Here is a 12,871-nt window from a genome sequence, read left to right as displayed (position 1 = left end):
TCATCATGAAAAGACAATCAGTTATCTCTGTAAATGGAAAATTTGAATTCAAACACCAATCATGTGCAGCATATAAGCTCTACAAGGACATGCTACACTTTAGTGGTGACCAAAAATAAACTATGAATCACTACCTCATCAGGAAAACCTAGACTTCAGTAAGTTTTGAGCAGGACTATGGTAAAGACTGTTTTTATGAAACCTAAACTAAAACTGAAAGTTATCTGGAAATGTTTCTCTTACTAGTAGATACCAAATAATCTTTAACAAAAACATTGTCAATGTATTGTAAAGGTAACAAACAAACGAATATATTGAAACATGTTTTTTTCATTTATAACTGTTGTTTTCAGTTTGAGCCCAGAACTCTGAACAAAAACAAACTTGATTACAAACATAATACAATATCAATTAGGTAGGAAACCCATAAAGTCAGTGAAAAAAAAAATATCACAAAGAGCATTGGAAGATCAGAGAATGTTTTATTATAGTACATTTGACATCATATATACGGTAATTAGAAACAGCTCATCCACTGGAGTGCTTTACTCAGCCTCTTTTACCTGTCAAAACAAAATAAAAAGCAATAAATACATACAATATAATCCTGAATTCATTTATATCATACTTGCATGCTTGTGAAGGGTTTTATTATAATTCCTTTTCTGAAGTTTTATTTAATTCTAAACCTGCATCAGATGTTTGATCTACATAAGGCCATATCATGCACGGAGCCTATGGCTCATTGCAGAGGGGGCGGGGACCATTAGTGGGCCCTTAAACTGTCTATAGCAGTGGTTCTCAAACTATGGGGCTCCCTGTGGTGGTTTGCAAAGAAATCTCCACAATATAAAAAAAAAACGTTCAGCATAAAACAACATTTTTTTTTTTTGACATACTCTTATCTTAACTGTCTAATATGCAATCTTATTCAATGATAGATTGAGGCTCATTAGATAGAGAACATCTACAAAAAAGGCTTCAAAGTAAAGGATTAATATGCAGGACTTTATGTTTGTTAGAGTACCAGACATTGAAGAAATAAATGAGGGACTATACCATCAAACTGGAGATACAGGGTCCCACATTTTAATAAGGTCAGACTGAAACATTCTTTTGTACACCAGTCAATACTAAAATTTAATGTAGAGCTGAATCCCAGATCAAAGCTCATTTAAAGTCTCTGCATATCTGTTTGGTGTTTGAATGTTTTGTCAAATCTTTGTAGCTTGTCTTTAATTTTTTTGTTGCAAATGGAGCCGCTGTGATTGAAGAAACATTTCAGACCATGTCAAGTATTATCAAATCCAATCACTCTGATTTGTTGATAAGGCTGTCTAGATGGTTATTTATCATTTGTATTAGATTTCTGGATAGCACATATTACCAGTCTTTACACTTTTTTTATCAGGGGAAGCAATAAAAAGAAAAGGATCAGACAGAAAGCAGTTTTCCAGTGCTTGTGTATTTTATTTTCATGTTTCACATCATATTATATGATGAGATGTACAGTAGATGATCAGCCAGGGAACTTTACTCGGCCTCTTTTCCCTGAAGACAAAAACAAGTGTTGAGGCATGTTCATTTCATTAAACTTAAGGTAACAGTATCTCCAAATTTTCAATACAAGTTTGATTTACCTTGCCAGAGTCACGGCTCTTAGCTCTCAGCTTGTTAACCTGGGTCTCTGCAATGTCAGCACGCTCCTCAGCCTCCTCCAGCTCATGCTGGACCTTCCTGAACTTGGACAGATGAACATTGGCCTGCTCCTCCTGGAAAACCGTTTACAAGGTTTAAAGGTATTGAAAATTTTACACTTGTATATTAAATGTGTTTTGTTTTTTAAATAAATATTTTGTTGACAGGAATAAGTTCATCTTTTAGTGAAAATGATTTAATATTTTAACCAGAGGATCACTGATTTTAGTATGATAGACTTTTGGTGCATGATAGTGACCTTCTTATGTATATAACTTGTAAATACTGTATATATATTATATTGTACAATATTTGTGCCATGATGGCTTAGTGTGATAGATGTTGCATTCATCTACATTTCTTGTACTTATACATAAATAATATAATCTGTACAAAAAGCTAAATTAGTTTGAAAGACTTCTGTCATTTTATCTCTATATTAATTATGAATATGAATAACTCTCTTACCGATTCCTCAGCCTGCCTCTTGTAGGCCTTCACCTTGAGCTGCAACTTGTCAACCAGATCCTGCAGCCTGGTAACATTTTTCTTGTCCTCTTCAGTCTGATAAAAGATTGGATATATTTAAATTTTTAAAATGTTTTAAACAATAGATAGGTGATAATGATTTGATGCCAAATGTCTAATTGACTGTACCTGGTAGGTCAGCTCTTTTACCCTCCTCTCATATTTGCGCACACCCTTAACAGCATCAGCTCCACGTCTCTGCTCAGCCTCAACCTCTGACTCCAGCTCACGAACCTTCAGAAAAAAGCAAACATTAAATGTAAATATAGATTTTTCAAAGTCTTGACCCTGTTGTAAGAATTATTAACAGGATTTTCTCACCCTAGACTCAAGTTTCTGGAGCTGCTTCTTGCCACCCTTCATAGCCAGATTCTCAGCCTCGTCCAGGCGATGCTGCAGATCCTTGACAGCAACCTCAAGGTTCTTCTTCATCCTCTCCAGGTGAGCACTGGTATCCTGCTCCTTCTTCAGCTCCTCAGCCATCATAGCAGCCTGTAGGAGACAGCATTTAATGTTGATAAGAATTACTTTATTAAGACACATTAAGCAGGAGTAAAAAAGCATTTCTTTTAAAACCTACATCAGTGATGGCCTTCTTGGCCTTCTCCTCTGCATTCCTTGCTTCCTGAACTGTGTCATCGACCTCACTCTGGACCTGGACTAGATCAGACTCAAGCTTCTTCTTGGTGTTCAGAAGACTTGTGTTCTGAAAGTATTAAAATTATATAGGTTATTATTTTCCCTTAATATTGATCAAGATTAGTTAGATAGTGGAGAAAGTCAAAGAAAATTCACCTGAGAGTGCAGGAGACCAACGCGCTCACTTGCGTCCACCAGCTCCTGTTCAGCAACTTTGCGGCTTCTCTCAGTCTGTTCCAGAGCAGCTCTAAGTTCCTCAATTTCAGCAATCATGAGACCATTCCTGCGATCTACCATAGCAGCCTGTTCCTTGAGGTCTTCCTGAGCTCTGACAGCATCATCAAGGTGCAGTTGTGCATCCTAGTGAAATATGTCAGGAAAATATTCCCTTGAATGCCAAAAAAAATTGGACTGACAATCTTTGCAAAAAATCTGTGTGCTACAATACCTTCAACTGTGCCTGAACATTCCTCAGCTGCTTCTGGGACTCAGAAGCCTGGCGATTGGCGTGGCTCAGCTGAATCTCCATCTCATTCAGGTCTCCCTCCATCTTCTTCTTGATTCTCAGGGCATCATTCCTGCTCCTGACCTCAGAGTCCAGATTGCTCTGCATGGAGTCAATTACCCTCTGGCTATTCCTCTTGATCTGCTCCATCTCCTCATCCTTCTCAGCCAGCTTCCTGTCTACCTCACCTTTAATCTGGTTGAGCTCAAGCTGGACACGCAGGATTTTGGACTCTTCATGTTCCAAAGTTCCCTAATGAAAGTAAATAATTCATATATAAATATTCATTCTTTAAAATACATTTGTCCATGATTTAAATTGTCTTTCAGAGGATTTTCCCTGAACAATTGTACCTCAGCCTCTTCAAGAGCTGTCTGGATCTCAGACTTCTCAGTCTCCACCTGCTTCTTGGACTTCTCCAGCTCATGGATGCTCTTGCCAGTCTCACCAATCTGTTCAGTGAGATCTGAGATCTCCTCTGCAGAGAGATTTGTGTGTTTTGTATTGTTAAGCCTTAAATGTTTAGTAAGTATTAAATATGTTAGAAATAAAAACTGTAATACAATGCTTCTGTAGTATGTAGTAAGAACTCACGTTGCAGGTTCTTGTTTTCACGCTTCATGGTCTCCAGCTGATCCAGAGCTTCCTCATATGAGTTCTTCATCTTGAACAGCTCAGTGCTGAGAGAACGAGCCTCCTTCTGAGCTCCCTCAAGCTCTGCCTGACCCTCCTCATACTTCTGTTTCCACTCTGCCAACACCTAAAAAGCCATTTATTTGCTTAGTTGTTTATCAGTACAATGGCAAAAAAAAAATGAGTGTGTCTTTGATTACAGAGTACAGTTGACAGAAGGAAACGTTACCTTGTCAAAGTTTCTCTGCTTCTTGTCCAAGTTGGCAGCCAGGCCATTAGCTCTCTCCACATCAATCATGAGGTCCTCCACCTCACTCTGGAGCCTCTGTTTGGTCTTCTCCAGAGAAGCACACTTGGAATTGACAGCCTCAATCTGCTCCTCAGCCTCCTGGAGGCGCTGGGCAAGCTTTTTCCTGTTTGAAAAGGGTGTGATTGGTCTCAGTGAAAACTTCAACAACCCATTTGTACGGTGGCCATGAAGGTCAACTGTCTAAATTTTTCACTTCCTACCCTCCTGCTTAGCAGTACAGCAGAAGATAGGTCACATGACTGTACTGACGTGACATCAGTCAAATCACAAACAAGTAATATGGGCATACCCTTTCCGGTTTGTGAAATATATTTGCAGCAGGTGAAATATTTAGACAGTTGACCTTCAGGGCCACCGTACATTTGGTACTGATAATGTTTTCTCCACATAATATAGCATATTTATGAAATCCTGTAACATGGTGGCTTTTGAAACTAGACCCAAATATGAAACAATGCGACCTGATGAGTTTATGAAAAAAATAAATAAATAATATTTATATAAATTATTTGAAAGATGTGTCAGTTCAAGTAGTACAACTGGCTTTACTTCTAGACATTTATTTATTCTCACTTAATGTTTTTTTCATGGTAAACCTTTAAACTGTACGTACTTGGATTCCTCAAGCTCCTCAGTGCGCTGGATGGCATCAGTTTCATACTTGGTTCTCCACTGAGCCACTTCACTATTGGCCTTGGACATTCCACGCTGCAGCTCAGCCTTTGCCTCCTGCTCCTCCTCAAACTGCTCCCTCAGCAGGTCACAGTCATGGCGGGCTGATTGAAGTCCATGGGCAAGGGCATTCTTGGCCTGATGTAAGAAATTGCCATCAGTGTGAAAATGTAATAAATCACACATGCAAAGTTCTCAGTAATAATTGAAAGTTTTCTTACCTTAACCTCCTCTTCAATCTGTCTCTTCAGCTCTTCAATCTGCTGAGTGAAGGCCTGTTTGCCTCTGGTCAGCTGGGAGACGAGAGCTTCTTTCTCTTCAATTTGACGACTGAACTCACCTTGAGAGAAAAATATCATGAAACATTAGTTTGTGTTACATTGTGAAATAATCAACTTCAGATCTTTCATTGATAACTTTAACATACCATTTTCTGTCAGGAGACGTGCTTTCTGTGCACTCATGTCATTGTTTTGACGGACATTTTCATCATTCTTGGTCTTCAGTTCACTAAGTTGGTCCTCAAGAGTACGGCACATCTTTTCAAGATTTCCCTGATGATGAGAAACAAAAATTATGTCAGTAATCATTTGTTTTCAAAAATGTAAATGACCTTGTTTACTGAACTCTCTTGGTTATTAAAGTAGCATGAAATGCATTGTGTACCTTTGCTTTAGCAACAGCCTCCATGTTGCTGGAGAGGTCATCAATCTCCATCTTGTATTCACTCTTTTCCTTCTCAAGCTTCTGCTTGACACGCTGGAGGTTGTCAATCTGCTCTCCCAGCTCAGCAACGCTATCAGCCTGCTTCTTGCGAAGAGCAGCAGCAGTGGCTTCATGCTGCAGAGTGGACTCCTCAAGATCACGGCGGAGCTTCTGGAACTCTGCTTCACGTTTCTTGTTCATCTCAATCTGGGCAGCAGTGGCTCCACCGGCCTCCTCCAGCCTCTCACTGATCTCCTCAAGTTCCCTGGAGAGGTCAGCTCTCTGCTTCTCAACCTTGGCACGAGCTGCACGCTCAGCCTCAATCTCCTCCTCCAGTTCTTCAATACGGGCCTGTAGAATGTAGATATGATGTGTTTCAGTAAACTTTCACTTGACAAACAATATGTATTCTGTTTAATTTAACTCAATATTTCACCTGAAGCTCCTTGATCTTCTTCTGAAGCTGAGCACCCATTGACTGCTCATCCTCAATCTTGCTAAGGAGCTGGCTGACTTCAAAGTCCTTCCTGTGAGAATCATGGATACATTTCTTAGTAAGAGTTCATGCTGTTAAAGTAACGTTTGTGTATGCTTTTGTTAAAATAAACAAAAGTTACTTTTTAATTTTCTCATCAGACTGCTGCTTGTCATTCTCAAGATCCATTATGGATTCCTGTGCCAGTTTCAGATCACCCTCAAGCTTCCTCTTGGATCTCTCAAGGTCCATACGCAGCTTCTTCTCTTGCTCCAGAGAACCCTCAAGCTAAACAATAGTATACGGCTTAATGATCAGGATTCAACACTAATGTTATTTGCCAATTTTAAGGACTTGTGAACTTACATCATCCACTTGTTGCTCAAGCTTGGTCTTGGCCTTGGTCAGAGTGTTGACCTTGTCTTCCTCAGCCTGCAGATCATCAAGAGTCTGTTGGTGAGCTTCCTGAAGGGCTTTCTTTTCCTTGGTCAGCTTGGCAATGCTCTCATCCTGAGAGGCCATCTCCTCAGTCAGGTTCTTCACCTAAATTTACAAGAAAGACGTTGTTATTGAGGTTAATTTTTAGATGAAACTTGATATACGAGATAGATTGTTAAATCCAAACCTTGTTCTCAGTGGCATGTTTCTCCTTCTCCACTTTGGCCAGGGTAAGCTCCAGATCATCAATATCCTTCTTGAGCTCAGAGCATTCATCCTCCAGTTTTCTCTTTTTGGCAGTGAGCTCAGCATTGATTTCCTCTTCATCCTCCAGCCTCTCAGTAGTCTCTTTGAGTTTGGCTTCCAGCTGAATTTTGCTCTTGATAAGACCCTCACATCTCTCCTCAGCATCTGACAGATTCTCTGTTTCCTAGTTTGTTGTTTGAAAAAGGATGTTAACAAATCTACATAGTACATTTTGAAACAGCATATCAGTTCGTCAATGTGTACTTACAGATGCGACTTGCAGCTGCAGATCATTCTTCTCCTGCAGAAGGGACACAAACTTCTCCTCCAGCTCCTTTTTTTTGGATAGGGCAGCAGCCAAATCTGTCTTCATCTTGTCATAGTTCTCCTTCATCTGCTGCAGCTCCTTTTCAGTTTCAGCGCTCTTGAGCAGAGGCTTGATCTTGTAGTACACTTTCATCCATGGCCAGTGTTTGACATTCATGAATGAGCGGACGTTGTACTGGATGGTATAGATGGCTTCCCTGCAGAGAAGAAGAAGGTATAATTTACAAGTTTGTTGTGTGATTATTTAAAAATTATTCTCATTCAAAACTAGCTTTTTTCAACATGCCTCCTCTCTGTCATCTTCACAAACTCCACTCTCGAGAGAAAACCACGGCAGAGAGCCTGAGTCATGCCGACCAGATGTGCCAGCTTTTCATCTCTCATCTCCTCAAGAGTACCCAGAAGACCAGCCTTGAAGAACACCTAAACAATCGTACAAAAATGAAAATTAATGTTGCAGAAACTCATATACAGTTAAGACATCTTTAAGTTATGTAACATTATCACACAATGGATTTAACATCATATCCCTTGTAGTAGAACACCTTAGAAAAAAAGTAGTGTCTTACCTTGGTGTGTCCAAATTTATACTCGTCATGAGGAACATCAATTGATCCAAGCAGCTTCTCTGAAGCCTTCTTGTTATCAATGAACTGGCCCTCAGGGATGACACTTGCATTCAGCACCTTGTATCTTTTATGAGAGAGTTCATTGTCAGTGTGAGTGTTGCCTTTGAACCTTTTTTATCAAATAATATACAATATGTATAGATACCTCTGCTTGAAGTCAGCATAGAGGATTCTGCTGGGGAAACCTTTCCTGCAGATTCTGATACCCTCCAGTACACCGTTACACCTGAGCTGGTGGATGACCAGGAAGTTCTCCATCAGACCTGTAAAAAGACATTCATTGTAGTTATGAAACATGTAAACACAAAATATAACCATTCCTCAAAGACTCTTTGACAATTGATCTTTTTTATGTACCTGGAGTCTTTGACTCATTGGGAATCAGGCAACGCACAAAGTGAGGATGAGTGCTCCTCAAGTTAGTCATCAGCTTGCCCAAGTTCTCCTGTAGATCCAGGATTTAAAGTGATGTCATTAAATGTATATCAGTTTGGAGTATGAGTGAGAGGTGATTTTATAGCAAAGTCTTCCATTTTAAACCTTACCCTAAACTGTGACGACACAGTCTGCATAGAACCACCCTTCTTCTTGCCTCCCTTCTTGCCAGCCTCTGTTGATATGTTTAAGTAGAGACGTTTTGTTAGAACTCAAAATACAATTCACATAAACCAATGCTACAGTTTTTTGAATAATGTACATTTTGTAGAACATAAAAATACATTTCATACTGTAAATAAACATTTGGCTTTCTTACCTTCAACAACAGGAGGATACAGAGCAGCCAGCAGTTTAACTGAGGACTTTTGGTACAGCTGAATAACGGAGTCATTCAGTGGATCCTTGTTCTTGTCCAGCCAGCCAGCGATGTTGTAGTCCACTGTACCAGCATAGTGCACCAGGGAGAAGTGGGCCTCAGCCTTGCCCTTTGCGGGCTTGGGCTTCTCAAATGCTTTGTTTTTGCCAAGATGCTGGTCATACAGCTTGTTCTTGAAAGATGTGTCTGTTGCCTTGGGGAACATGCACTCCTCTTCAAGGATGGAGAAGATACCCATGGGCTTTAGAAGAGGGAAAGACATATGTTTATAATATTTACAATTTCATACATTTCATACATATGTACATTGAATATAACTAAGAGCAATTTCATGGAATCTTTACCTTCTCAATCAGCTCAATACAGGCAGCCAAGTCCATGCCAAAGTCAATAAACTCCCAGATAATACCCTCCTTCTTGTACTCCTCCTGCTCCAGGACAAACATGTGATGGTTGAAAAACTGTTGCAGTTTCTCATTGGTGAAGTTGATGCAGAGCTGCTCCAAAGTGTTGAACTGTAAGGAGACATAAAACCAGCATGAGTTTTTGCAGACAAAAAGAATGTTTTTATCATTGAAAGTCAGTCAGGTACTGAACTGTTGGAAATTAAGCTTACATCAAAGATTTCAAAGCCAGCAATATCCAGCACTCCAATGTAGAACTGCCTTGGCTGTTTGGTGTCCAACATCTGGTTGATACGGACGACCATCCACAAGAACATCCTCTCATAGATAGACTTGGCCAGGGCAGTCACTGAGTTCATTACCTAAATAAAAACACAAATACAGTTTGATTAAAGTCAGTGAGGTATGAAGTAAACTTCTTCTCATAATATATCCACTTTGAAGATGGTTTTCACATAGTGCTAAATCCAACTCCTAAAAAGTAGCTTTAAATAGAACGCTACCATTCTAATGTCATATTAGAGTCGTTACTACTTTACTGAAGTGCAATTTTTTACATTTCTTTACGTTTTATATTTACCTGAGGTACGGTCTGTCCCTTGGTCACATACTCATTTCCGACCTTCACTCTGGGATAGCACAGAGCCTTCAGCATGTCAGCAGAGTTCAGACCCAGCAAGTAAGCAACCTTGTCAGCATCTGACAAAAGTGAAGTGATTCACAGTTAAATATTCTATGTAATATTTTTGTTGTTCCTGACCTATAATAAATAAATACATTTATAAATATTGAGATCTCACCTTCTGTGCCGTCAGGCTCAGCCTGTTCCTCACGCTGCTTCTGCTTGAACTTCATGCTACCATGGTGGAGCACAGCACCAGTCATCTTGTAGATGCTGACTTTCTCTTCACCACTGAAGCCCAGGATATCAATAGCGTTCTGTGTTTGAAAGAGGTGTCCAAACCAGATGTTGTCAATTTACAAAGAGTAGATAGATTACTTTTAATGTTGCAATTATTCACAAAACATACAGTATGTAAATATTTTATTGTGAAGTTCACTCACATCAGTGGCTTCCAGCTCAACTTTGTCATCAATGCTGGCAACAGTGATCTGACCCATGCTGCACATGGGGAAGTCGTAGGGGTTGGTTGTGATGAGTGTCATTTCTGGAGATCAACAGGGTAAGAAGTTCAATGTATTGTCATGAATAAAATGTACGAAGCAGTTTAACATTGAGGAACAAGTCAATGTGTTTACCAATAATCTCAGGTTTGTGGTTGGTCATCATCTGGTAGAAGATATGGTAGCCTCTCTCAGCAGGAAGCTGGAATGTCACTCTAGACTTCTCCAGCAGATCTATGAATAATGTTCATAAATCACACTGTCCAATTCTTCATTCTAGTTATTTGTCTATTCTAATAGTATTGTTACTTACATGTCTCAATATCAGCACTAGCCAGTTTGCCAGTTGTGCCGAAATGGATTCTGATAAATTTACCCTATTTGGAACAAAGGCAATTTTTTTTTAACATCAATGAACATGGACAATGTGTAGCAAGACATCTGATATGCAGAAATCCCTCCATACTTACAAAACGAGATGAGTTGTCATTCCTCACAGTTTTGGCGTTACCATAGGCCTCCAACAGAGGATTAGCTGCAATAATCTGATCCTCAAGGGAACCCTGTAATGAAGGTTTAGAGTTGATATAAAAATAGTTTTTCCAATGTAAAAATATTGCATACATGCAGAATGCTTAATTGTTAAAATAGTAATTTATCCCACTTTTGATGTGTCCCTCTTCGGGCCACCAACTGAGATGGTTGCAAAGTACTGGATGACACGCTTTGTGTTCACAGTCTTTCCAGCACCAGATTCTCCACTAGATATAGAAAAGACATTTAAGAACTTGTTTGATATATTTAAGTATAAGTATATAAGCAATATGTTAAACACATTTTAAACTTACGTGATCAAGACAGACTGGTTCTCCCTATCTGTTGATATAGACATTCAAAAATAAAACAGTTAACTCTGTTTTCTTGCATCAGAAACATCATATACTGATAAATGATCTGTATCATTATGACTTACCAGTAGCCATGAACTGAAAAGCGTTGTCAGAGACGGAGAAGATGTGGGGTGGAGCCTCCATACGCTTCTTGCCTCTGTAGGCATTTACAACCTCTTGGTCATACACTGGGAGCCATTTGTAGGGGTTCACAGTGGCACAGAACAACCCAGAGTAGGTCTGAAAGCACAGAGATTCAACAGTTACCTCAATATTTCAAACAAGTAAATCCATGTTAAACAACATCTTGTTTCTTATTAGGGCACATTTTCTTACATAGATCATCCATGCTGCATAACGCTCTTTGAGGTTATAAAGCACAGAGGCTTCATTGAGATGGGTCATCATGGCCATGTCCTCAATTTTGTCGTACTTGGGAGGGTTCATTGGAGTGACGTCATCTTCTTTAACTGTTTTCTCCTGCAACAGGACACTTGTTACAATGAGGACTGTTCACATTAAAGAATTGTACTCTGACTTTATAATACTAACCTCCTGAGTGTCCAGGGTTTTGACGGTGACTTTGCCACCTTCCCTCTTAAGGATTGTTCCCTTCACATACAGCTCCTTCACATCAGTCACATAGCAGGCACTCTTGGCATCAAAAGGTTTGCTTTGAGCCTCGAGTCTTTCCTTCTCAGGCTTACGGAGGTAAATGGCAGCCTTGCCGTAAGCGGCCATCTCTGCGTCCGTACTCATGGTGGCGGTTTGTATCTAATACAATAAATGAAATGACATCTCAGACTGAGTTTTAAGTTCATGTTAGTAAACAATAATTGAACTTAAAATATTCCTGAGAATTAATCATATCCACATTGAAACCACATTTCTATATTCAGTTCTGTGTAATTTCAGAATAAGTGGATTCATAGCTATATTTATAGCTGCAGTGGAAGGTTAATTTCACTGCGCTGCAGGACCGAGAGGTTCAGGAGATCCTTTGTCCCCACAGCCATGAGGCTTTTTAACACACAGACCAAAGACTAAAGCTGCAGGTGGAACATTACTGTCTGCCTTTTTCTTGTTTGTCTTTCTAACACCCTAGTGATTTGTGCTAAACTAATATTGGTGTTTTGTTTTCCCTGTTTGTTTTATTGTTTTTTCTATCTATCTATCTATCTATCTATCTATCTATCTATCTATCTATCTATCTATCTATCTACCTAACTTGTGAGCGATGGGACACTCCTGAATTTCCCCCAGGGAATTAATAAAGTATTTATCTATCTATCTATCTATCTATCTATCTATCTATCTGTCTATCTATAGAATACAGGATACACTTCTAGGATACAGTTTAAATTTACAACACAGTCATTTTATAACTAACTGCTTTCATTATATGCATCACTAATATGTCTCACACATCAATGATAGATTACTTACCTGACTCCCTTCTCTGTCAGTAGGTAGTATTCACCAATCCTGTTCAAAACAGTTTAACATATGTTAGAGATGAAAAATCACAGCATCACAGAATCAATTTCTGAAGCATTGCAGAACATAGATGTACCACAAGCAGGAACTCCAAGGTCTTCTGTGAACTACCCGTTCCTGAACAACTGCTTATATTGAATGGGGAGGTGTTGACACCTCCAAAGTTAAATGTGGAATGCATTCCAAATATGGTATGGCAATGTTCTCAGTGATGTGGAGGAGATCACTTAAAGCATGTGTTGGAAGAATAGGTCGAATGTTTCAGGTGTCATTAGTATGGCCAGCATTGGATTATTGTTTGATCATTACTTTAGATTAGCTACAGGCTCTCCAGCC

The 12,871-nt window shown here is 39.3% G+C and overlaps 1 protein-coding gene across 1 annotated transcript; it reads right to left on the bottom strand.

Annotated features, from left to right (window-relative positions):
* Positions 1–1,446: 1,446 nt before the first annotated feature.
* Positions 1,447–12,522, bottom strand: LOC109988873 (myosin heavy chain, fast skeletal muscle-like). Its single transcript, XM_020640468.3, has 40 exons — positions 12,485–12,522; positions 11,591–11,812; positions 11,375–11,518; positions 11,122–11,278; positions 10,997–11,024; positions 10,813–10,909; positions 10,619–10,711; positions 10,462–10,525; positions 10,284–10,382; positions 10,089–10,192; positions 9,824–9,962; positions 9,604–9,722; positions 9,236–9,385; positions 8,964–9,134; positions 8,560–8,860; positions 8,351–8,415; positions 8,163–8,250; positions 7,951–8,068; positions 7,746–7,869; positions 7,463–7,599; positions 7,118–7,373; positions 6,791–7,033; positions 6,532–6,708; positions 6,308–6,453; positions 6,127–6,217; positions 5,652–6,041; positions 5,413–5,539; positions 5,207–5,325; positions 4,927–5,123; positions 4,233–4,416; positions 3,965–4,130; positions 3,724–3,848; positions 3,314–3,622; positions 3,022–3,225; positions 2,807–2,932; positions 2,548–2,718; positions 2,356–2,460; positions 2,167–2,262; positions 1,641–1,772; positions 1,447–1,551 (listed from the first exon to the last, which is right to left on the bottom strand). The coding sequence occupies exons 2-40, from the start codon at positions 11,795–11,797 to the stop codon at positions 1,534–1,536; spliced, it is 5,787 nt and encodes a 1,928-aa protein (XP_020496124.2). The 5' UTR covers positions 11,798–11,812; positions 12,485–12,522; the 3' UTR covers positions 1,447–1,533.
* Between the last annotated feature and the right edge of the window lie 349 nt (positions 12,523–12,871).

The sequence above is a fragment of the Labrus bergylta genome, chromosome 7 (genome assembly GCF_963930695.1).
Source record: "Labrus bergylta chromosome 7, fLabBer1.1, whole genome shotgun sequence".
In the NCBI taxonomy this organism is placed as follows: Eukaryota; Metazoa; Chordata; class Actinopteri; order Labriformes; family Labridae; genus Labrus; species Labrus bergylta.
Note: the sequence above shows the minus strand (reverse complement) of the source record. Positions and strands in the feature narration are given on the sequence as shown.